At 35.2% G+C, this 27,769-nt stretch overlaps 1 protein-coding gene across 2 annotated transcripts in view; it reads right to left on the bottom strand.

The window, feature by feature from the left end:
• Window positions 1-196: 196 nt before the first annotated feature.
• Window positions 197-27,769, bottom strand: part of LOC101737506 (RING finger and SPRY domain-containing protein 1) — a 29,688-nt gene continuing 2,115 nt past the window's right edge. Inside the window, exons 2-12 of one of the 2 annotated variants that reach the window (XM_012693589.4) lie at window positions 26,236-26,254; window positions 24,596-24,789; window positions 23,738-23,918; window positions 19,820-19,990; window positions 14,332-14,539; window positions 13,186-13,349; window positions 12,280-12,375; window positions 10,274-10,491; window positions 8,706-8,859; window positions 7,952-8,067; window positions 197-7,608 (exon numbers count right to left, since the gene is read on the bottom strand). In XM_012693589.4, the coding sequence (XP_012549043.1) occupies window positions 7,524-7,608; window positions 7,952-8,067; window positions 8,706-8,859; window positions 10,274-10,491; window positions 12,280-12,375; window positions 13,186-13,349; window positions 14,332-14,539; window positions 19,820-19,990; window positions 23,738-23,918; window positions 24,596-24,786 (1,584 nt within the window). In that variant the 5' untranslated portion in view covers window positions 24,787-24,789; window positions 26,236-26,254 and the 3' untranslated portion in view covers window positions 197-7,523. The remainder of the gene's footprint in view (window positions 7,609-7,951; window positions 8,068-8,705; window positions 8,860-10,273; window positions 10,492-12,279; window positions 12,376-13,185; window positions 13,350-14,331; window positions 14,540-19,819; window positions 19,991-23,737; window positions 23,919-24,595; window positions 24,790-26,235; window positions 26,255-27,769) is intronic. The other variant, XM_004929878.5, reaches the window with a different exon arrangement.

The raw sequence follows: 27,769 nt of genomic DNA, 5'->3' as shown, positions 1-27,769 counted from the left end.
AGGAAAATTATTTATTTAGATAAAATGGTAGTAATATGATTTAAAAAAAAACTACCTACAACAGAAAACACTTTCATGTACATCTTAATTATTTCTAACTTTGGAAGCCTGTAGACGAAATTTTGTCAAAATTGCGAGTTTTTGGTTATTACTCATATAGGTAGGAAATTGAGACTGGATAGAAATGAGAACGCCATTTGATTTTTATTTATTCCATATACTTTATTTACGACTAAAATACAATAATCCAGTGTAAATAGCTTCCATTATATAATAGGATTTGCAACAGGTCCGAGAAAATAACATTTTTTTTAATATTAAACTATAACTTATCCATTTTACGGGAAAGCAAAGGGTTACCTTCGTTCATAATAGTGGGTATTGATCGTTGTACTAATAAACATTGTCATATAAAGTAAACTTGAACATTATTACAATGTAAGAAACTTGTTTACAAATAAACAGACAGGAACATTAAGGTTAACAAAAAAAATTAGACCGTAAATAGACTTACTGAATCTCAGAAAAAATACGTTTTCTATTACTCTTTCCTAAAAAAACTGCTGAATACAACAAATGAAGGGAAAAGCCGATCGATACATTATTACGGTCTTCTAAACGAATTATGATTAATAAATCTTTCAAGAAAAATTCCTATCTCTACAAGCCGTTAAGTTTGCAATTGTCAGTCGTCGGTTGGTACACATTGACATCATTGTCAGATGCTTAGTCGAAAACGGCTAAAATATTTAAAACCTTTTTGTCTTTTATCTTGATCGAATTTCGAAATCTAGAGTTCGAGTAGGCGTTCTCCTAACCGACCACAGACTATAGTAAAACTTTACTTAAAAAAAAGAAAGAATAATCTGTCCTTTACAGAGTATCTAGGCCAAGAGAACTGTAAGCAGACATTATAGAATTAACACATTAACTTCACATGCAGTAATAATGTACGTTAAAGAGTAAACCTACTACTGCGCTGCGGTACGACGATCCATACAAACATCCCGTTGATTTCTTTCAATTTAAAACGCGACATCAATCGCATCAATACTTTATCATCTAAACAAGGGTCCCACGCTTCTTCTTAGTTCTTTCCAGCCAGTACCACGCAACAAACTATCTACCTAATTATATAACATGGATATTTTCATGAATTTAAATTCTATTCCTAAAACTATTACACATATTATTATTATCTAATGTCTTGAAATTGATTAATATAGTATTTATTATATTTTGAGAAGATTAATTGTATTCGCTTTTTAGATAATCACGAATATGTTGAAACCTTTTGGAATCTGCGTTTAATTCGTTTTTTTGGAATGCAGTGCGATCGAGTTGGGACGTGAATATTAATCGAATTTATATTACGTACATACACATTTAGTACATTCGTAAAGGAAAAGAAGCTTAGTCCTAAAGACGTAAAAATTAATGATTTTCGGGTTCACGGAGATCATTATATCACTACGTATTGAGATTGTATTATTGTTTATTTAGTGTAAGCAGTTTGAGTTATTGGGTGCGGCCATGCGGGTTCGAAATTTTAATCCTCAAGTTTCTGTCAACTCTTTCGCATAGTTCTTGTGCTACAAACGATTTGGGTGGTTTAGTGCATTTTCTCATCGTAGTTACCTTTGACTGCCTCCGAAATTTGCGAGGTGAGTTCGTTTCTATTGTAACTTATTTATCGCGCACAAAAGAACGTAGACATTCGGATCCTAAATTACTATAAAACTACGATAATATTCTAAGTCCGTACGTTGTAAACACATACACAAAATCCAATACTGTACTGACATTAATAATATATTAGTAATTTTAGCGATAATGATAAAACATTTAATACGTTTCACAAACATTTAAATTCAAGTTCAAAGCTCTGGAGCTATATCAATACACCGTAGAAGTATATATAAACATATATATTAATTAACATCTAGATTAACATAGGCATAGAATGACATATAACTATAATATATTTATGACACGAAACACGAGTGAATGAATTTAATGAGAATTCAATAAAATAAATACATAATTATCGACTCTAGAAGCACAAAGTGAAATTTGTTGTAGTTTATTTTTCTCATATATATCGTCGGATTTATTATAGGCATATTTATTATATCTATGATGTATACATTAGAACAGATTATAGTTTAAATAGTTGGAATCGCGGTTTTAGTGACCTATGGTGGTACGGCCTCTAGAGTCGAAATTTATGTTTCAATTACCATAATTAATATAATGCAGGTTTGGTTCAAGAATATCCTGGATACTATGGAAAGTTTATAGTCTCGAATCTGAAATATTCCCAACAATATCTACGTTGCAATAGGAAGTCGGGTTTCGCGATAGCACTCACTATTATTTATAATTAATATGAAACTGTGATAGAAATGATGATCATAAAATAAAACAAAATATGCATTTCTGATACAATATCTTATTTGCGATAATAAAGCATCCGATGCCAATAGTATCATTATTGTTTTGTGATAATAAACGTAATTTCTTAGTCAACTTGTGCTGTTTCCGAACAAATGAGGATCGTAAATTTTGACTTTTTGAAATTTAACGTCGGCAAACTAAAATTGTGCGAGTTTTTTTTTTATATAAGATTGATTAAATTGACTAGATCCTGCTAGTGAATTGAATATTCATGTTTAATACGCCAAAGATTACGTGAACAACGGTAGTGTTAGAGTAGTTTATTCGATTTCGTTTTTAACACAATCAATTGAAAGTTACGATTTTAAATGAAATTTAACGATTTAGCGAAGATTTTTATGATATTCATTATATTATTATATATTATAACTGTTTGGCAGTAAAATTAAATGCAACTCATTCTCGAACTTGGTGACATCATAACTTTAGCGCACGTTGAAGTTAGAATGCTTTTACTGAAAATCGTGGGTACACGGTAAACTAGTTGAGAACTCTATTTCATGTTCAAATACTATCGTTAACTATCGTCATTAAAAAAATAAACGCATTACCGCTTTGCATTTTGGTTAGCGCCGCATGCTATTTGGCACGTGACAAAGACTTATTGACACATAGTTAAAAATAAATAAAAAAGCTAACAAAATACGCTTTTATAGAAAATCCAACATGGGGTGCATGGTATAAGTAGTTATAAATATTTTACGAACAGATATGAGTAGAAGGGTTATTTTGATAATATCCTGAAAAGCACCCCACGCATTTTTTCAAATAAAAAAAATTTTTCTTACACTATTTTTAATTCAAATATACATATTAAAATTTATTTTCTATTTTTTAGTTGGATTTTCTATAAAAGCGTATTTTGTTAGTTTTTTTAAACTATTATTTATTTTTTTATTTGAATTTCAATTTTTTCATTTTTTTTTAAATATTGTATTGTCATCGGTCGTTAATAAGTTTACCAAATTTCGAGTTAATCCGACATTTTGAAGGGGGTCAAAATCATTTTCAAAGATTCCGTTACAAACATACATACGTCTGAAGCTAATAAAAGCGTATTAATTAATGTGATTGTTTGAAAATTCCATCAATTCAGTCATTAAAAATCATTTAATGTTCTACTGTATAAAGCGAAATAAGTTGTAGCTTCAAACGTTACAAAGTTACAAAACGCCAAAATTTCGACTACAGTTTTTTACACAAAATCAGAAATTCTCGCTTTTAAGATAAGAAAAATCGATTTATTCTGGCTACATCATTAATATTACGGTATCTGCGAGCTGATATGGCCTCAAAATTATTATAATGAATAGACAGGATTCAGTGGGTACGTAACGTACAGTCAAACGACAGATAAAATCTCGAAAGTTCACGGGTTACACGATATAATAACAACGTTGTATCAATTAATCGATAACACCGAATATCGTAACTGTTTTAATCGATATTTTAATTGTGAGTACCTAAGGTATTTTATACGCGAAACAAAATCAGACTTATTCGTGGATCAAACGACAGTTTAGCGTAGCGGGCTTATTCAGTCAATTTTAATTTGGCCAAAACAGTTGACGACCTAACCTCATTTTTGAACGTATTTCACCTTTATTGTTCTACAATATCATCATCGATTTTAAGACGAACGTCACTAAACACCAAACCCCCGCAGCTATTGTGGGAAAGAAACGCCAACACCTAATTTATTGCTTAGATGGGTGGACGAGCTCACAGCCCACCTGGTATCGAGTGGTTACTGTGGTTATTGAAGCCCATAGACATCTACAACGTAAATGCGCCACCCACCTTGAGAGGTCTAAGGTCTCAGTATAGTTACAACGGCTGCCCCGCACTTCAAGCCGAAACGCATTACTGCTTCACGGCAGAAATAGGCGGGGCGGTGGTACCTACCCGTGCGGACTCACAAGAGGTCCTACCACCAGTAGAAGGTTTCAGGCGGATGGCAACACGCGTTTTAATAAGCCCGCGTCTCTTGTGACCGCACGTCAGCATTACGTAGGTACGTGGAACACGAAACCCGGCGTGTTCGGCGCATCAGCGAAACACAAGAGCACCAACGAACGTGTGAACGGTATGCGCTTGCTATTCGCGTGCTGACTCGGTGAGTATCAGTAAAAAAACGTTAGCCGTATCAATAGCGTAATCAGTTCATAGAATTGCATTATCGTTTTCAGATTTATTTAATTTATTATGAAATTTATATTCCGTGACCGTATTAGAGACATTTTAGATCTGTTTGACGCGAGGGTAGTGTATTGTTATGTGACGTTATCATAAGCGATGATACGAAAAGCTAGATACTGACACTATGCGACTATATTGTCGAAAATGCATTGGATTTGCTGCCTAAAAAAGTAATCTCTTTCAAGTAAATTTACAGAATCTATACTAAAACTACTGGACCGATTTGAAAAATTCTTTTTCCATTAGAAGCCGACATTGTCCCTGATGAACATAGGCTACTTTTTTTATTTTATTTTTTTGGTTTCATGTGTGTTTTAATGTTTCCGAAGCGAAGCGAGGGCGGGTCGCTAGTGTAAAATATATATTAAAGTGTGTGTTTTCCGAATTTTGCTGTTTCGCCATTTAAATGGTGGATTTCTTGTAGGTTGTTTACGGTTTATTTTTGGCGTTTGTAATCTTTTGCAATCTAATACTGTGTGTGATCATTGCTACTCTATCATCTATGTATTTGCTGCTAAGCCGTAATGCGTTCATTTTGAGCAAGAAAAAAATACGTGCAAGATGGTTAATCAACTAGCCAATTCGAGCGAGGACACGCTTTTGGGAAAGCCCGTGCGCTCGGCGCAGGCGAGCTTTATATTTCCGGTGTTTAACAGATACCAAAGTCCATTAACAACTAGACTCTCCATGCACCTTGAGATATCACGTTTTAGAGGTTTATCAATGTAAGTTTCAAAGCTAAAAATCGAAATTTCAATAAAATGTACGTTTGATTTCAATATTCACCCACAACAGCCTTTCCAACAAATTCACAACCTTTCATTATATTGAAAATGAATATAAAATTGTCAGAAACACAAAAATGAACTTCAATAAAGGAAGAGCCATTTTGGAGATTATTAAAAAAAAACCATTTTGTCTCTTGTTTAAGAACGTATCTGGTTTTTATATATGCCTAATTTAGATACTGTTTTAATTTACAAGAATAAAAATATAAAATCAACCAGATGCCGATGGTTGCATATTTGTTTGCCAAATTTAATTATACAAATAAAATTTCAATAAACTTACATAAACCTACATTATTTTTGTATACTTTAGCTTAATTTTTTCCTTTTAGGACCGAATTTATAAGACAGTCTTTGAAGTTTCCATTCATTCAATCGCACTAGTTATTTTATTTTCAACGAAAAAAATTCATAATACCTCGAAATTCATAGTTGATTAAAAAATAGGAGTAAGGATATAGCCGCCATTTTGAATTCACAAATCAACTAATGCCATCTGTTGAAGTTTTAACGAAGACAAAATTGGTAATCGCTTTCAATGATTTTATTAGCTTACGCAGACGAAGGTAGTTTAGTATTAAATTCAATCGCCTTTCATACGTATAATGCGAACAGGCTGCCATGTCAAGAGTGCAGGTAAAAAAAAATAACACTTCACATTACCAATGGAAAATATGGCTTTTTTAGTTAACTGAGAATTTTAAAAAGAAATTCGTCTCATAATTAGAACACGATTTCGTTTAGGCAAACGGAAAATAACACCGAGTTAGGCTATGGGCTAGTTTATATATGCATTTATTTTAAAAACATTTTTTAATTGATCACGATTTTCCTTCTTTGAAAATTACAAATTTAACGCGGACGAAACCGCGGGATGCACCTCATTGTTCTCATAAAGCGTAACCAGCAAAGAAGGTTCAAGCGCTGTTCGATTCCCCCGCTGTCCCCAAAGGAGGGGGAGGGGCGAATAGTTATTTACTCTCGCCCATAAAAAGGCTAGAGCTTTTGTGTTTTTGGCACGCGATAGCACCAATTATTATTTTAAACTTCTTCATAATCATCATAACCACATATATACGTACGTTTCAATATGAGAGATATGTTAAAGAGAAATCGAATAAGTCGTTTTTGATGCTTCAAACATATTCTCGAGCTTCGAAATGAATGTATAACATTTGAATATAAGTTTAATATTTTGTAGAGCTACCAGACATATAGAAATGCATATCCAGAGAGATATAATATTAGTCTTAAATCTAACACAACATCGATCTAAGTTCTAAAACATTAAACATTTGAAATAACATTCATAAACATTTTATATAATAAGGGATAATATTAGTAATGCAAGGTGTCATTAAAAAAATAAAAAAAAATTACAAAAGTAGTTGCAGTTTAATTATAATTTTTTAAAGAAATTTATTTTCGAAAAATAATCGTTATTCTGTTATGTAATATTGACCCATGAATTACTAATATTCTCTTAGAAGTCAACCATCTATGGTCGCTTTTAGCTTTTTGAGCGTCACATCCGGGTATAATCGAAAACGAATACACGTGTCCAAAATCAAAGCAAGTGTGTGGTTACATTTATTTGCGTCGACGTCGTGAGATCGAAACGATTTAAGGAATGTATGAATGAATGATTTATTTTATTTCAGACAACAACAAGTCCATATGTGTACATAGTATCAAGGAAACATAATTAAAATTAACAAAACCAATCAAATAAAAAAGATACATTTATTAAAATAATTATCAGTTGAAGAATACATTTCAAATATTCCATTCAACCATTCGAACCAACCATTATTATTATTATTATTTAGTCCGCAAGTGAACCATGGTACCATGGACTTGTTGTCTGAAATAAAATAAATCATTCATCATTCATTCATTCATTCATTATTATTATTAATGATAGTTGGGTCTGGTGCTAGCGTCGGCCGGTGGGTGGACGCGGAATCCTTGCATGTCGTCATCGTCCTCGTCGTAGAAGTACTGGTCGTAGTCGAGGGTCAGTCGTCGGGGGCTTCCGTTGCCTGATGACGTGTCGCTGCCGTCCAGCGACGTCTCATGTCATATGTCGCGCTTCACGTTCAGTATCGGAGCGCGGCATAACGGGCACTCGCGGAGCTGAGCAGCGCATTTCGAGCAGAATCCCCTGGTAATAGAAAACAATAATTAAATATGACATCTTAAGGATAAAATTGTATAAATAAAACTTGATAGTAAGTTAATTGAAAATTTCAGTTTTTAATCACACACACACACACCCAGACACACACAAACCGCCACACACACACACACACTCACACTCACACAACTACCCATACACACATATACACCCACACACACGCATACATCCACACAAACACACACACACACACACACACACACACACACACACACACACACTCACATATACACGAAAATTAAACCTTATCATAAAACTTCTGAATACAGATTTATATAAACATAAAATTTAATATTATCTGATGAATTACTTGTGGAAGCATGGCTCCAAGGTGCAGTCCGCGACGGCATCGTAGCAAAGAGTGCAGGCGTTTTCGGGGATGCTAGCATTCCTCACCTTCTCCAGGTAGTAGCGGCGAGGTAGCACCTGTGATTATACATTTTTTTTTATTCACAACATTTTTTTTTTGCTACGATACGAACGATTCTAAACTAACCAGCCAATGGTGATTTGACTGTTTTGAGAATTTCTTATGGTAACTATTTATTTTCATTCCTTATTATAAATCAGATAAAATCACACAATCTTTGTTTGTATATTAGCGATTGTGGTATAAAGCTTTCAATTGTTTCATCGTTATCTCAGTTATGATTTTTATCGTTAAAATACTTTCAAGCAATATTTCGTCTTCTCGCATTAAAACTGTATAATTACAAAACTTATTAATTTAACATGAGAGTGTTTTAAAGGTTTTAACATGTTATATTTTTAATATTAATCATATTTGCAACATTAATTTTTGATTTTTTACCAGTTACATTATCTATTTTTTAAAGTAATATAAAATTATGTATTAATTTTGTTAATAGTAGTCAAAACATAGGTAAACTAAAAAAAAAAAAAGTGAACTACGTTCTTTTGACAGTATTTATGAGAAAAATACTGGTGATACCACATGTTTACGCATATTAACTCGAATTTCGAATATTTTTGGAAATTATGCACTTTTAATGCGAAAAAGCGATTTGTCATAAACTACTACTAATTACTAGAAAATAAATTACCTTTTTCTCTTCGTCGGTGAGACGCGCGTAATCGTTGAAGGCCATGAAGGGCCTGTCAGTTGGAGGAAACGAAAACGGCAAATGACCGAAATTGAATCGGCACTGCTGGAACGCCATGAAGCTAGCCGCAGCGAAGAAACCTTGTTTGCAGCACCTGTACATAAAGACAATAATCACATAAGGTAAACTAGACGATGACGATGCTAGGATTTTTTTTTTTGATAACGCCATCTTTTGTCTTTAAAGCAGTTAGTTGCTCTCAATTAAGAAAAATAGTATTATTATTCGCCAATAGATGTCGGGAAGAGTCATAAAGTTCATTATCGATAAAGTTGATTATTGAAAACACGAACAAAACAACATTTTCTTAAAAATAAATCGTAGCTAGATCGATTTATCGCCCCCGAAATCCCCTGTATACTAAATTTTATAAAAATCGTTTTAGCCGTTTCCGAGATTCAGATTATATATTATTATATATATATACAACAATTACTCGTTTAAAGGTATAAGATATATTAGACACAAACATTTATATTCCTCTCGTAAGCATATCTACTATTTCAATGCGACTTTAACTTGGTAGCGTATTCCAATGAGTTAACTGAAGACTATAAAAATTGACAAATCAATCAATCAACACATATAATTGAAGACATGAGTGGATGAAGAGGTTACGTAGGTACCTGTTTTAAGATTTTTGAATTTTTACGTTGAATGAAGGTGTTATGTGCCTGTAAACCATATTAGATCTTAAAATTCCGGGCTTAAAGGGTATTTTTAGAAATCGCACGTGACGAAAGAGTTATGCACGAAGGAAAAGTACAAGTAACAAAGGTTTGTTACTTGTACTTTTCCAAAATTAACAAATTGTATCACATCCCCTTCATCTCTTGTCATATATTTATAGTATCAAATTATATATATATGTGTTGGAGGAAGTCTCAAAGTGGCACCTGTGACAATGGAATGGTATGGACATGTGATAAGACGAAATGAAAATGAGGTTGGTAAGTGAGTGTTAAATATCAATGTGGAAGGATATAGATGAAGAAGTAGACCTAAGAAGAAATGGATGGATTGCGTGAAAGACGATATGTGTTCGAGGGGAGTGAGCGAAGAAATTGTTTATGATAGAGGAGTATGGAAGGAGAAAACATGTTGCGCCCAGCCCAGGTGACTGAGAGAAGGGCAGTAAAACAGCGGTCAGGGAACCGGAGTAAATTACCCCAAATGGGGTAAAATTAAATTTTGGGGGATAAAAATGAAACTTTGCGGAGTAAAAAGGATAAATATTTTTCTAACTGTATATTACTATTATTACCGTTATGTATTACTAAGTATTATTATGTTGGTGAATTGAATAAATGATGTTTAAATAAAAAATTTAGATATTGTTTTCTTTTCAAAATTATTATGGGGCTATAATATTGAAGATGCTAAAAAGAAGCGATTTCGTTTTTTTTTTGTTCTTCGCCATGCGGTAATATCAACTTGCACAAAAACATTTTGGGGTAATAATTAAAAAAGTTCCCTGACCGCTGCAGTAGAATGATGTGGATGATCACCTGGTTGTCTCGAAGATTTCGGTGCACGGTGTAAGACAGCGCCCGTTGAGGGAGAATATTGCCTCGCGCGTGTTCAGATCGATGAGACAGCCGAGTATGTCTCCGGGCTGCCACTCCGGTAGATCTTGGACCGAAGCGGGCTTGGCCTTGTACCAAATCAACTTCCTGCACCCGTCGTACGAGAGCGAATACAAATCGTCGCCGATACCGTAGCCCTCCTGTTTTTAAATCGAAAACACGCTTAATGAGAATATACTATATATTATACTTAACTACTTACTACATATATTATAATTAATTTTGTTAGTTAAACATAATATTGGATACGCATGATTTGAATTACCCAAATAAAATCCTTCGTTGCATTTTAAATATTTCTATATTAATACGTGAAGCAAAAACTCTGTACGCCTTTTACGAAAATTGGGCGGACGGAAGAGTATGAAATTATCCACACTTATAGAGAATATAGAGAAGGAGTGCAGAATGCTATTTTTTTATTTTAATTATGCATAAAAAATGCATTAAATCAATAAGAAAACATTACACACACACTGCCATGTATTTGACACACAGATGCATGCATAATATTTGTTTATTGTCAAACTTTTCTCATTGCATATAATGTGTAGTTAAATTGAGAATAGATTAATATTGTTTGTCGTTAATATTATTCGTCTATATTGTGGTCTGGGCGAAATCTGTGATTAAAGAAGTATAATAATAGTCTTTGACAATAGAACCATGGTAATTAATGTTCAAACCTATAATTTCAATTAATTATAGTGGAATTTCGACTACTGGAGGACCACTAGTCTCTATAAATATCTCATATAGTACATATATGCCAACAAAATGATTTATTTCAAATTATTGATAATAAAATTATATAGTTTAAAAATCAAGAAACTAAGGATAAAAACAAAAGTGGTATCATTCAAAATAACAGTTCCGGTTTTGAATCGAAAAGCATAATTATAAAGATTTAGTGTTTGGATGAATTAGTTCAATATGTTATAGAATTGGGAGCTAATTAATTGCATGCTATAAATAAATTTACAGACGTCAGCAACGTAATGATCAAAATTTGTTTAATGTTCTTCGTGTGAGTCAGAATTTCCAAACGACCGGCAACGCATTTGACAATAACATTATTGACATTGTCAACGTACACTATCCGTTCTACGTCGGTGTTCGTTCGGATATCAAAGCAACGGCTAGTTTGTGGCTACAGTCGTTTGCCATCTCTTAACGCTCGACGTTTAATACGGGGACGTTCAATTATTTGTTCTCAATTTCGAATTGATTCATAAATGTTTTATCAAAATAGAGTGCTAAATAAAAATACTGATGAGTTTCTGCAGTTATTATAATTATTATGTTTAAGAGATTACTGGTGGCCCGGCCTTTTTTACCAGGACACGTGGGCGAGCAAGGGCTCAGCCAGGAGTCTTCTTCTTTTTCTTCACTTATCCCACTAGGTGGGGTCGTCACAACTATTTTTCTCTTCCATTCTCTTTTATTAGCCGTCACCTCAACACTCACTCCTCTCTCTCTCTCTCTCATATCATCATTCACACACTCCATCCAAGTCTTCTTCGGTCGACCTCTTCCTCCTCTACCTTGCACTACCGTTTCCATACATCATGGGCTCAGCCAGGAGTGGGATTTGCTAGCAGCTACCCGAGTGCCTCCAAAGGAGAGCTAACAACTCTAGTGTAACTGCTTCGCGAATGAATCTACTATCAGACCGAAATCGCGACTCGCTGAGAAGATCCGGCGAGAAACTCAGCGGTTTGATGTTTAGCTTAGGTTGCACGTCGAACTCTTTGCCGAGTTCGACGAGAATGGTTTCAGAAAAAAATTTTTATTGCCATTGTAGGCAGACGAGTATACAGCCCACCTGATGGTGAGTGGTTACCGTCGCTCATGGACTTCAGCAATGCCAGGGACAGAGCCAAGCCGCTGCCTACCGAATTCTGTAGTCTGGATACTACTACACTTACATGGTTCAGAAAATGGCTGTTCTTGGTGGCCCACCCGATCTGCATGACGCCAGGAGTGACGATCGTCACCTCGTAGTACCAACAGCCATTGTCCACCTTAATGGGAGATTATAAAATATAATTAATATTACTAATAATATTATATTATACAATATAGAGGGTAGACAGGTCTAAAATTAATAAATGCTGTGGCTATGCGACATACATAATAATATGTACTTAATGATAATTGGATGGGAGATTGATAAACATACTTATTTACGTTTAAATACACACACTAGTTGTTAAGTGCAGCTTCATTCGGTCAGGAAGAAGTGTCGGTGTAGTTTTCCGTGCTAATGAGATGTTTTTCAAGATAAAAGGTATAATCTATGTCACTTCCCTGATTTACTACTATTACGTTAAAAACGTCATATCAGTCCGTCGTTTCGTCGTGAAAGATGGATATTCGAACATACATTTATAATTTTAGTACGGATATATGTAACCTATGGAACAAATAATAATCCTCCTTTTAATTTATTCAGGAAAATGTACAATGACGTTTTCTTACTATACAATGAGGTATCGATCTAAAGAAATAAATTTTCTTTACAAAAATGTATATTGTATTTGGATATTATGAACAACCACTAACAAATAACAAACGAAGGGGGAAGATGAAAAAAAAACAGTACTACATGTTATTGACGAATCAAAAAATTCATTCAGTAACATTAAAAAATATGTATTTATTTATTGTCCTTGTAGGCAGATGAATGTACGGCCCAACGAATGGGGCGTGGTTCCCTTAGCTCATAGACGTCAGCAATGTCAGGGTCGTATGCCCCGTTTGAAGAAGGATAACTTAAATGGTGAATCTCAGTATTGATATCGTGAAAATGAGGGTAGGTCAACAACACGCACCTGGAAAGTGCAGCGTACGCTTTCAAACGAGTACGAATCGCAGCGCGCCTCTAGGCCGTTGCAAGATATCTTCAGGTATTCGCTGACGTCATGCGAATTCAGGATCACGTTTATAGGAGTCATGTCGACGGTCTCGTACGACAGAGGCCTGTTCTCGATTACAACTGGAAAATGAGAATATAATTATATTTAACGCTTTTTATCGGTGCGCTTAGTGCGAATTTTCTTAACTTCTCGATCGCGTTAAAGTTAACTCGCTAACTAAGCTAACAGCTTCCATACGTTTGCCGCTAGGGGCGCTGCTCCAACTTCATACAAATTTGAGTTAAACTTTAGGGTGTATTTAGACTGAAGAGTTAACTTTTACGCAATCGAGAAGTTAACAAAACTCGTACTAAGCACACGGATTAGGTTTTTTTTTAAATATAATTTTTCATTTACAGATACGACAAAGACATATCAGAGCTGCAACGGACTGTGTTCAATCCGACTTTAGAATTAATAAAGAGACTCTTAATTTTATAAGTTTTACATTTGACGACGCTTCGAATAATTTACACTTACGGTCAGTCGTTTTATTTATAATACAATAGATGGACAACATTTTTGACTAGTGGGAAAATATAATAACAATGCTACTGCTCAACTTGAGGTATGAGGTTCATAGCTTACCATACGACCTACTACTAAATATTAAATTGTATAAGTATATTTAAAAAATCAATCATCATGATTGATGTCACATCACATATGGCCAGCGGTTTAATTCCCATTTTAATTGATCTAATACCTTAATAACGAAGCCTTGAATGTTTTCTTTGATTTATTGTCCATTTAATGACTTGCGCAATCTTAAAGAATGCTTTCTCTTGTATTAGAGATTATCTTATCGAAATTCTGTATATTTAAAATGTAACAATCATTTTTTTCCCTGGCTAGACCGAAATGAATACTTTTTTTATTTCTCTAGTAGACAGACCAGAATAAGGCCCACCCGATGGTGAGTGGTTACCGTCGCCCATGGACTTCAGCAATGCCAGGGGCAGAGCAAAGCTGGAACCTACCGCAATTACCATTTTAAACATTCCCGAAATATTATTGTACCAGTACCTCCGGGAAGAGTTTATTAAAGAAAAATAAACTTACACAAGTTGTCGAGGGCCCACTGAGCACAAAAGCCGACCTGCCTCCAGACATAATCTTCATTATTGGCAAGTTTCTCGAGTTTCAGAAGTGGATTCACGTCTTCTTTGTCGAAGCGGCTTCTTATCACCAGCTTGTTTTCGGTGGTGTGAGCGAACTTCTCAAGGGCGATTAGTGCGAAGAGCACTATGCACGGCTCGAAGTTGGTGTCCTTTGAAATTCATTAATCTTTTTGGTACCATTCTTAATAAGTTGTAGGGTATTTTGGACACGCGCGACGATGAGTAAGAGCTCTTATTACCAAAAGCTTCTCATGCTGGGGAAGGTCCAGGGTAAGAGGGGGCCGATGACGTCACATATCCTAATTTTTTTATTTTTATTGCTTAGATGGGTGGACGACCTCACAGCCCACCTGCTGTTAAGTGGTTACTGGAGCCCATAGACATCTACAACGTAAACGCGCCACCCACCTCGAGATATAAGTTCTAAGGTCTCAGTATATGTAGTTACAACAGCTACCCCACCCTTCGAACCGAAACGCATTACTGCTTCACGGCGGAAATAGGCGGGGTGGTGGTACCTACCCGTGCGGACTCCCAAGAGGTCCTACCACCAGTGATTACGCAAATTATAATTTTGCGGGTTTGATTTTTATTACACGATGTTATTCCTTCACCGTGGAAGTCAATCGTGAACATTTGTTGAGTACGTATTTCATTAGAAAAATTGGTACCCGCCTGCGGGATTCGAACACCGGTGCATCGCTACACACGAATGCACCGGACGTCTTATCCTTTAGGCCACGACGACTACATATTGAAATAAATAATACTAATTGAAAAATGTACGCCAGTGGCACGCACTGGTGGTAGGAACTCTTGTGAGTCCGCACGGGTAGGTACCACCACCCCGCCTATTTCTGCCGTGAAGCAGTAATGCGTTTCGGTTTGAAGGGTGGGGCAGCCGTTGTAACTATACTGAGACCTTAGAACTTATATCTCAAGGTGGGTGGCGCATTTACGTTGTAGATATACATATATGGACTCCAGTAACCACTTAACACCAGGTGGGCTGTGAGCTCGTCCACCCATCTAAGTAATAAAAAAATTTTAAAAATCCACAATTAAAGTAACAGCTGTAGCTCTAATGTTGCCATCGTCTGATAGTAGGCAGCAGTTAGAAACTACTAACTGCTTTGGGAAAGAAGAATTACTGATCGGAGAAGTACTCAAGGCCTTTCCAGTTTCATCAGGACATGGCTCAGGTGGGGTGTGATTTGCTAACAGTAGCCCGAATACCTCCGAAGGGGTCCTAACAGTTCAAGGGTAGTTGTGAATGCGTCTACTACAGGATCAAAATTACGGCCCATTGAAAAACTCAGGGGCCTAATCTTATAGATTAGGTTTCATGTTGAACTCTTCGAAGAGTTTGTTTACCAGGGTCTCTATGTTTGCTCTTAGTGTTAGAACTTCAAGCAATTAATAAGTGTGCGTGGATCAGATGAAAGATGGCAGTAGAAGAAGTTCCGTTGCAGTAATGTTGTTGTCCATAGGTATACTTTAGCGTAAATTTTCCGAGGGCCATAGATATAGGAGTAGAAAATTTAGAAACTGCTGCTGCTGATCCTTCCTAAAATCCGTAATTTGCTTTTTGCGACACCAGAAGAAAGAGATGGTATGATAGGCGATTTGGCTATGATCATTCGACTGATCGAATGGAATTATGTTGGCAATCGACTAACAGCCATCGTTAGAAAGCCAACCCAAATCAACATAAAAAAATAAAGAAGTATTGAAATGTAGACTAAAATATGGCCAGGTCATAAACGACTTCAATACACTCAACGTTACTTTATGGATTCGTTCAAAATTTCTGTTCGTATTCCATTCGGCACGTACGATTGAATTGAAAGGAGATAAAACATCGCGCATGTCTCAACGGCGCAACTGTATTGATCGCCCGAGCCATTCAACAAGGGGATGGGATGTCACCTTGTACGATATTTTTAGCATCTGAACGACTTGGCCCCCTACTATTTATTTGTATTATATATTATATCAGATATCGTACGGTTACAATCATTATATACACTTTTTTAATAAGCAAACTAACTTTCAGCAATCATTATTAGCTATTAATAAATTCAAACTTGATACATTCCGGTTCTCATGAAGTAAATTAGTTTTTGTGTGAATTTTTCGTGTTACTAAAATATACATATATTGTCCTAATGACAGTTCATCAATAAGCGTATTATATATACATACATTTATATACATTATAAAAATGCTTTTTAGGAAATAATTTTGATGAGTCAACTTGAAAAACTTAATATGTCATTTCATTTCAATTCAAATGTCACTATGTACATACAGAAAATTACAGCCACGAGTAAAATCAATAGGCCGACCTCCGCACAGAAGGGGAACGTTACCTTGACGATTAATCTCTTACACGAGGCATTTAATGCGTAAACAACTTATCTTAATTTATTTTCGCATAACCTCTCGACTTCATCATGTACTTACAGAGAAACCTCTCCACCACACACACGATTCTAGTCAAAGTATTGGAAATGAGCGGATTAGTGACTTTAGACGCTTTATGACACGAGTTTGAATTATTTTCCCTACTTATTCGCTGGTAGCCTGTGGGACTATTTCAGCTACGTCCGGTAGGTGAGCTCACGGGCTCAACCCGAGAGAATTTGCTAGTACTAGCCCTAGCAAGAGCAGTGCGTCCCAGAATCTACCACCAGATCGGAATCGCGACTCGCTGAGAAAATCCGACGAGAAATTCAGTAGGCACACGAGCTCGAAGTCACTAACGCGTTGAACAAGTGTCATTTCCTTCGAACGGAAACGCACAGCTACTTCGAGGTGGAAATGGGCAGGATGTTAACCATCGGTGCACTCTCGCAACACTCGCATTTAAATTATTCCATCATGCAAAAATCGATTTAAAATTTTCATTTAGAATAACAGTCGTATACGAGCACACTAATAAAGAAATCAGATTATGTAGCTTTCAAATGTATTTAGATCTCGCACCAATGAACAAATTCTTAAACAATTTCGTTATTAAGTATTAATGTTTTGATTATTATTATTATTGCACGTTTGTTTGCAAGAACGAATTCATTGAAAATTAAAGATTATTATCGATATACGTCCTACTTTTACGGAATTATTTCGCATTTATTATTTTAATTTTTACTCTAATTTCAATTGTGTACGTAAGTATTTAGATGTTCCAATAATATTGGAATAACTAACAAACTCTCACGTAGGCTTTGTACCGGATTAATAGTATTAGCGGAGAATAGTATTACCCACCCGATAGAGCTTACAATACGCGCAAGCACCATTGAAATTGGGCGACAAAATAATTACAATTTCTCCATCAACACAATGTATCAATCATCAAACTAATAAATACAATCACGTGGCAAAACAAGCAGACAATGTTCAATAACAGATTTTGACAAATTGTATCTCTAAAACCTTCAATATACAAATTAGATTTGGATAGATATTGGAGTTCTTAATGTGCGAGACAGATGATAGAAATGTGGTGTCTCAACAATTATGAATTTTAGATAGACCGGGCACCTCATGCTTAGCTTCAGTGCATATACAATCAGTGCTAACTGGTCGGAAATCCGCGATACCGGTATCCGACTGTTGCATCTATTCATGTTCAATATAATAAATCACAACACGTGCATTGAATGATTATTATTATTATTATTAATATTTAAAACGGCTCGCTAAATTCTTCTCGAATTTCAAGTTTTCGTCGGTGAGTGTCATCTGTCATTTTCCCGCAAAGCAAGTTTTAATGTTGGACGAATATAATTTTTGCTAGGACGAAGTTGAGACGTTTATTCCTAATAAATTTATTTTCGAACAGATTTTAGCTTCGTTTGCGCTGATCGACTCTTTACAAAGCTCTTAAAAGCTCGCTCGCTTAAAAGCAGTTTTTGTTTTATTGTTAATTTGCCGAGCGTTTAACGCAGGGGTCTTGTATTCGATGTTATTCCGAAAGCGTCGCCTCCCGCCTTCTCTTGAACGTGCCATTAGTCAGGACCCGGCATAAACACCATTGTCCCGAGAAATTCGAGTTATTTATAACTTTTACGAAAGAACCGACGCACTTACCGCCCACTGAAGCCCCAAAGAATATGCTTCTTTGTATAGATTTAAGAAAGAACCGACGCACTTACCGCCCACTAGAACGCCAAAGAATCAACTTCTATTTACGTACTCGTATTACGTAGGTTTTTTTTTGCCCTTGTAGGCAGACGCGCATACAGCCCACCTGATGGTGTGTGGTTACCGTCGCCCATGGACTTCAGCAATAGCTCAGCAATGGCAGAGCCAAGCCGCTGCCTACCGTTATAGGTCCTTTGAGCTTAACTAAATACATAATAGTAATTAACGATTAACGCGTAATAAACGCGATAACAAACTATCATTAGACGACATCTTGGAAACTACCAAACTCATAAAATTAGTAGGTGCTAAAGTGGCTATATTTAAACATTATAATCTTCAAGAAACGTCACGAAAATATTCAATTCCAATAACGGTACAATGTTATGAAATTGAAGCTCATTTAGTTAAACAAACAATCCGTGCCTTGTGAGGTTCTTAATAACGGATCACATTGTTGCCGATAATACTTTACGTTCCTTCGATTTTGTTTCAGAATGTTATTAAAATCTTCGAAATGAAATGTGGCAAACGTGCCCTCTAATCTACCTATACAAAAGTCGATGGGTATGTATGTTCCCTATATGACTCCGAAATGTCTGGACCGATTTCAATATTTTTTTTAGGAAGTCTTCAGATTGGCCCAACGTACAGTCCTGTACAGGGTCTGAACGAAGATCGGCCAGCAAAGCGGGCCGGGTTGGACTACTTTATTCCTAAGGTTCGATTAAAATTATTGGAGCTAATATAAAAGTACTTTCTTTGATTTATGTACTTATGGTACGCAGTTTAAGGCAAATACCTAGACTAACCGAAAAATACGTACTTATTGGCATAAACCCTATCCCGACACTAACATGAAATAAAATTTCCGTTGTTCTGATGTAATCGTATACAGAGCAAATTGAGAAAAAAAATATAGCGCCTATCAGACCATTATCATTTCAAATACTTAAACCAACATCTGTTGGTTGTTTCTTAAATATTAAACGGTAACTATTATGGTGTTTTTTTATTCATTGCTTTGATGGGTGGACGAGCTCACGGCCCACATGGTGTTGAATGGTTACCGGAGCTCCTAGACATCTACAACGTAAATGCTGCCACCCACCTTGAGACATGAGTTCTAAGGTCTCACTTGTAACAGTACAACGGCTGCCCCGCCCTTCAAACCGAAAAGCATTACTACTTCACGGCAGAAATAGGCACAAGGTAGGACTCACAAGACGTCCTACCACCAGTATTAAAGTAAAATTATTTTGGAAATTCATACTAACCAGAAATGCAAGGAGAAAGTCGAGCGTCTCTTCGGTGAGTACAGCGACGCTGTTCGGGCCCGCCAGTTTCTCGGCAATACACCCGAGGACAACGCACATATTGCGTTTCATCTTCACGTCGAGGGCGTTCGAGAGTGCACGTTGCCTCGACAGCCGGAACAGTTTCGTTAGCTGCAATGAAATCGGTATCAACCGCAATGACCGCAGATTGCAGATGTAGATAATGTGATTCTCAGACTTTAGACTTTAGAAGAATTTATGTCGGGAATGTAATGTATAGATTACTTTTATATTTAAAAATGGAATGATAGATTGTTATTGAGAGTATGTGCTTTAACATTGTCTAAGGTAATATCGAAATGTTTTGTCAAACAAGAATAGGCAATTTCCAAAAACTTTTCTTAGAGAATCAAATCTTTTGCTACCAATTACCTAATAAAAATAAAATCTTTACGTTACATTGAAATATAAGGGCTCGTGTCTACAATACGATGCATGATATCTGGATACCATATACACCTATCAATTAATTAGCATTAGTTATTAGGAGCACTGTGGATGAGTCAGAGCGTCATAGTTGAAAAAATCGCGCTCCCGTTCTTTGATTTAATTATTTTAGCAATAGGAAGGTAGGTACCCCGACTAACGACGATAATTGAATGTTAGTAAAGGCCCTCCCCTCTACTTAAATAGACAAAAAAATATTAAAGCTTGCGAGGCTATCTACATTACAAACTCCCACTATCTACCGGGAAGTTAAATGAAAAAATCGCTATAAGAACCCGTTAAATTATAGTGTATGGAAAGTCAATAACATTTGTTCATTATCCGTGGACAATCTTGATGTATATACTTAATGTGTAAGGTAAAAAATTCACCAGACTTGGAACGCCCAAAGCGACGGTAAATAATTGTTTTTTTTTTTTAAGGATTCCTGTTGGCCCGGAGGCCTTTCCAGTATCACCAGGACAGGAAATAATAGTCTACCAGAGTTGTCCTCATAAATTTGCACTTCGCACATTTGTACGTGTGCAATGCATACAGCGTACCGCAAGAATAACTTCGACCTATTTATTTAAGAACGTCAACGACTCGACTCTTGACACTAGGAGTCAATACTCGTAATATGCTCATCTTGATTTACAGCTCAATTGTTCTGCGCATTCATATACTTTTTGAACTAAATTAAAATTCATTAACATGATATTATTCTACATTACCTGCCAAAAGTTTGGAAGCATCCAGTTAAAATATAATAAAAGATATATAAAAATGAATTGCTGTTCCTAAGTCTCGCTAAAACTCGAGAACGGCTGGACTGATTTGGCTAATTTTGGTCTTAAATTATTTGTGAAAGTCTAGAGAAGGTTTAAAAGGTAGATAAATATGAAAATGATCTGAATTAAATAAAAATAACAATTTTGTTTGTCCTTTGATGTGTCCCCCGTCGGTAGGATTCCTTTTGTTTGTTTTAAGTTTATTTTATACAAAAGCTTAGGTCTTTTATTTATCGATTGAGGCACTACGAAGTCTGCCGGGTCAGCTAGTAAAAAATAAAAATGTCGTAAATTTATTATTATTTTGACTTTTAATTAAAAATTAAACAAAAATGAATATGAACACAATAAGAATTTAACATACAATATGAATATTGACTTAAGCTTTACTCCGATGAGGCATTGCAATTTGCATCAATTATCTTCTCGCATATTCTAATTTTCATCCAACTTTTTTGGCTCTCCAATAATTGCCACAAATATTCCAAGTTTGTTGGTGTTTACCATTCTGTGGAGTTCATCCCAAACAAGTTTAATGGGAGACAAGTCAGCTGATTAGGATAGCCATTGCATGTTTTAAAAATCGTTTTTCGTGTTCAGAATGTTCGGACACAAAATTTCCACGAATGCTTAGGATCATTGTCTTGTTGAAAAGTGAATTCAGGACTGATGTAATTCTAGTTCACATCTGTTTCAGTTTATTTCGTTCTCCGGTTGTCCTTACAAGACTTCCGGCTTATTATTGTCAAAACACCCCAAGCCATAACATTACCACCACCGTATTTGATAGTAGTCACTGTACATCTGAAGTTCTCACTACTTTGGATTGGTGTGCAAGCATATTTTCTTTTGGACGTGGAACTTTGAATTTTTGATTAGTTGCTCCTAAGGACATTTTCGATTTTATCTATTGTCCAGTTTCTATGCACTTTTGCTCATTCTAACCCACTTTTACTGTGTCGAATATTTATCATGGTTTTTAGCAGCAACTTTTCCTCTTAGTCCCCAAAGTTGATAGACTTCTTTTAACAGTTGTTAATGAAACAGCTTTAATGAAGTTCTCTTGTTTTGCATTTGGGTCTATCTTCATTTTTCTTAGTTTCTTGTTTTCTAGCAAATGTGTAGCAATTCTGAGTCTCTGTGCTATTTGACATTCACTGTATTTTTCCTTCCGTGGTGTACAAATAGCACTTGGCTCTCCTAGTGTAATTTGCATGTGCTACTATTTTCAGAAAAAAAGGTCGCGTCAAATCTGTAGCCGAAATCTTGCGATTACAGACAATACTAATATCACAACCTTAACGTGCCATTGCTCAAGTGCGACTAAATAAAGTCCAATAAAATTAAAACTAGTAATAATATTGAAAAAAAAAAAACTACACAATTCCATAAAAGAAAGCGGCCGACAGATTAAGTCATAAAATATGTGTTTCGTCAAAATTAAGGAATTTGTTAAAGCTTGAACATGCGGTATGATAAGCCTACTGTTTTTGTATGAAGTGTCGTAAGAATAATTTTTAATACAATATTTTACAACATAGTGTCGGCGATGTTCATTTTTGTTTAAAAACCATGTGTGTTTCCAAACTTTTCGACGATAGTGTATTTATTATGCCGTTTGGGTAAAAAGTTCAAAAATATACCATAATTTTCGTTTAAGTCTATCGTTTTGGTTGTAATCCGTAGTTTTGACGATAGCGTTATGAAGTCACGCGCAGAATTTCAACGCGAATTGTTGCTAGCGTTGTATAAAAATTTAAGCTCAAAAAATTAAAGACATGAGCGGATGAAGGGGTTAAGTAGGTACCATTTTTAAGATTTTTGAGTTTTTACACTGAATGAAGGTGTTAAGTGCCTATAAACCATATTAGACGTTAAAACTCTGGGTTTAAAGGCTATTTTTAGAATTTGTGTGTGATGAAGGAGTTATGTACGAAGAAAAAGTACAAGTAACAAAAGTTTGTTGCCCGTCTTCTCAAAATTAACAATATCCCCTTCATCCACCCATGTCTTCAATTATATACTTAACATGAGCTCAGCATATGCGATCTATGTAATGTATCCGTTACTACTTCAGAGAAAGATATAAGTTCTGTTCATTTTAATTTTTTCTAAACTATGACGGCCTTCCTCTTGTATTTTCAGTGGTTTCTGCTGTGGAAGCACCTTAAAAAATCGATCCTAAAACGTTCACGTATCACGTTCTCTGCCCGACATTAGATTTCTTTGTATCAGTTACAGCATCCGACTATCTTAACCTTTAAATCGAAACGCACTTTACTTCGCGACCGAAAAAGTTTTATCCAAAAGAATTAAGATGATGAAAATGTTTTGAAAATAGGATATCTACTGCTGTCGCAAATAGACGATATGGAAATAGTACCGGCTTCTGATTAATTGCAGTGCACGCTGTTATCAATAAGATTCTACGACCTAAATTCATTCAACAGTTCAATAGCTAAATGAAATCGGCGGCTCTAGCAAGGGCGCGGGCCACGGTCTGTGGAAGCGGGAGGGGGTGTTCGTGGGCAAGCCAACGCGCGTCCCCAGACATTATTATATTGAAGATTGAATAAACGCCCTCGCGATTTACGAATTCGTAGGCTAAGTATTTTCTAACCGCTCTGTAATTAGAACATACCTTTATGACAGAGTCTCTGGAGGGTAGCGGGCAATCATCAAAGACTATGGTGATCGCCGACGGTCCCAGCGGATTGTCGAGTGGTATCACGTTGACCATTGACGAGACGACTTGCAGCCATCCCTCTTCTTTGTCAGCGATCACGTGCAGTTTGACGAGCAGAACCGGTGACTCTTCATCGCTGAAGCAAAATCGATAATGAAATACAGGGTCCGTGTCCTGGATTCGATAACGAGTCAGCCATACGGGTCACCGATTTATCTCATATATGTAACTTCGCTGAGCGCTGACCTCGGAGCGAAGCATATCCTCTTATTTTAACTTTCATTCGCACTGCAGTAATGGAACGATGCATTCTCACTGTAGATTTTTTTTTTAAATGCTCACATAGTCTTGAAATTAAGAGTGGGTTTTAGTAAATTGTATTTTTTTTTGGTGTTAGTTATATGATTCAGCGCATTGACTTAATGTAGAATTTATTTTCATTAGCATAGTTTAGAAACATATTCAAAGGAAAACCGCCAGCTGATATTTAGTGAAAACATATTTCATGTAAATTCGTTCGCATTTCTTTTTTAGTAACAAAAACATGTAAGGTAAATAAATATAGATGAATAATCAGTTTATTCTGTTATAGCATTTAAAAATAATGAGTTAGGTAAGCAAAATGAAAAAAAAAACAAAAAACAAAATGGCTATGAGTAGGTAGAGATATTGTAGGTGTGTCCTGTTTATGTTATGTTTTACGTATTTATTTAATGACATAATAATATTTTCCCGCACGTGTAATACGAAGGCAAACTGTTACTGCTTACTAAGTGCTTCACGATGAGTTGGTAACAATGAACACGTTCTTACTTGTCAACGAAGGAAGCTATAAGGGTGAGCATCTCCATCACTAGTTGGTCGACGATCGATGGATCAAGGGCCTTCATGGCACGGAGTCGTGCATCTCCGGGCGAGAGCGACATAGAGGCCGAGGCCGGGCCTGCCGTCGGAGAGTACATCTCCCTCTCGTCTGTCTTATCTTTGCACCAGCAACTCCCCATTACCTACATGAATTTACATTAAATTATGTAATTTTATGTACTGATACATATTTAAAACATACTTGGATCCCTTGAAATAATCTTTTCATATCTCATTTGAATTTTACCACGCAAGAAAAATATCCCTGGAAATTAATTATATTCCCATTGGAAGAATATACTTCGCTACGTGTACTGTAGCCAGAGTTAACATCTAACAGAGGCGAGATCAAGATATTATCTCGGAATCAAGGCAGGGTAAGAGATATGGAGTGTAAGAGACAGCTCTTTGTTATTCAAGCTGCTCTTTTCTCTATGAAATCGAATGGAAGTTGCTGGTTTTGGAAAGACTAGCCTAGAAGCATCACTTCATGTTAGGCCGAGCTTGCATGACGAATAGGTGTAATAAGTATTTGACCAGGCACCAAGCACTTCGCTTTGTTGAAGAAACTTCTAGATTTGAAACCAATTCCACTGTGCACGTAAGAACCTACACCTACTGAAAACCTATCGAAGCCTTAAATCTGAAGAACAGAATGTTCGAGAAACTCCATAAGAGAGTTTTCTGTAAAAACTCAGTTTTTTTTCCAACAAGATGACTAGAGTTTCGACTTCAGATTAACTTTATCGATTGTTGTTGCTGATGTGAGAGAGTTGTGTTCCGACATATATATTCTGGTGGTCGATACTATGACCACCCATGCTATTATTCGCATAACAATGCGACACTTGCATCAATTGAATAACTCGCAATGTCCTCTTAAAGCGATTACAAAGATCGTTGCTTTCAGAATCAATTGAATATTTGAAGCCTTTTCTTAGGCCAGACGAACTTGGTATTATAATAGCCGGTTTTGTTCAAAGTCAACAGAAAGTACAGGTTTGCAACATCAGCTTTTTAGTCCGAACGCCATTTTCCCATTATTCGTTCGTCAAAAATATTCTCAACTTGTTTGCCTAGATAACCTAAAGCATATTATGTTAACTGAAAACAAATAGAAGTGCACATTTTGTATTATCTGTTATTTTGTTTTAAACCGATTATCAATGACCGACGACGACGACCTAAATAGCTACTATCTTAAACGAAGCCCAAACAGAGACCGTTTGTGAGGGAAGGGGTGAATGAATTGATATGTTGCAAAAATACTTCACAATGTTGCCATTAAAATTTTAATATCATAAAAACTTATAGCGGTTAATCAGTTAATCAATTTACAATGAAAACTTGTTAATATTATTGGTATTTTCATAATTTTCAATCATTTTAAACATATTTTTTAAATCAATAAAATATAGAACATATCAAATCATTCATGCCTTATATTGTCATTGACCACAAACAAATAGTGAAATGATAAGACTTTTATATTTTAAGATTTAAGAAAGTAAATTAGAAAAAAATTAAAAATTGTGGAAAAGCAAGTTTAAGAAGATAAAAAGAAATTTAATGAAATAAAATTACATTACCTATGGAGGCTTTCAGGATCTGTAGAAATATTTTTCAAATAAATAATTGTAGGATGAAGTCTTAAAAACATAATCCTAATATTTTTAATGTTTGAACTTTACATTTCATTAATATAAAATATTGTTTCAGAAATTGTGAATTAAAAAAAGAATGAAATAATACTTATAACTTATCATGTAAATATTGTTTTGATTGCAACATTCAATAAGCCATCATGATTTGATAAACATTGCATCACATGTAACTAAGTTATATAAACACATTGTTAATAAGCATATGTATGTTTCAAATTGTGGGCATACAAGTATATGACTGTGATGTTATGTAGATAATGTTGTTCAAGGACATGAATCCCATACCTGGGGTATAGCCGACCTATGCATGAACTTATTGATTTTTTAGTGCTAACAAGAGCTTATGTAAATTAAAATATCTAAAGACAAAATGAATATTAAGGACACTCTTACTAAACAAAATCAAGAGCTAGTAGTTAATTATCAATAGTACAAAGAGTAAAGTCATTTATAATATGATTTGTGCAGATGTTTTTGTAACATGAGACGACAGTTTGTCAATAATTTGTATTTATTAATTATCTGTTGTTCTATATAACACTAACTAACTCTTCTGTAATTACAGCAGTTTACCCATCTGAATACTTTTTGTATGTGTGGCTTGTATTTGCATATTCTCCATCAGTATGGGTACCACCTAGATCCACAGAAACAAGCAAACAGAAGGAAAAAAATGGACACATTTTTTGAGAAATCATGAAAACTAAATAATAAATTGCGCTAAGAGATAATGGCGATATATGTAAATCAGTAATGAAACATGTCAAGGTATATGTGCATATGTCCAGTGTTGGACATCCAGTATAATGACTGTTCCTTCAATGCCCACATGTAACATGTTCTTGTGACCTTCAATAGGTGGTTGATCCACCCATACTGCATCAGCATATGTATACATAATGCTTCTAGTGCACACATGGTTTACCACAGAAAAATTTAAAATAAAAGACTACAATACTTACATTTACATACTTACTATACAAAACTAAAAAGTTCTATCATAACCTAAAAACTCTCCTAATTGAATTCTGCAGGAATTCTGCTCCAAAAATGAGTCCAAAATCTTAGTATAGTTTTAATCATAAGTTTAAATTTAATTGATTTTTAAATAATCACAGCCAAGTTGGATATATTTGCATAATATACATATTATATATGTGAGTACTCAAGTGTTGATTTGACTGTATTTTAATGAAGCTTTTACACTATTACCATTATGCATTTACTTGATAAAAATATTTTAAGTAAACTAATTCGGTCAATAATGGTGGTAAACTATTTCAGTTCAAGTAGGTTTCAACTTAACATCAATACCTACCAGTAGCCATTTCAATACATGCATGTTTGAAAGAAAGTCTTACTCTTATAGATCATGTATGGACAAAATGGACCAACAGTGAATCAAGAGAATAATTTTTGTTACTTAGTTTTCTAATAAGAATAGAATTAACTTTAGATT

Source organism: Bombyx mori, chromosome 1 (genome assembly GCF_030269925.1).
Source record: "Bombyx mori chromosome 1, ASM3026992v2".
NCBI lineage: Eukaryota > Metazoa > Arthropoda > Insecta > Lepidoptera > Bombycidae > Bombyx > Bombyx mori.
The sequence above is the reverse complement of the archived record's forward strand: the minus strand, read 5'-3'. Positions and strand labels throughout refer to the sequence as shown.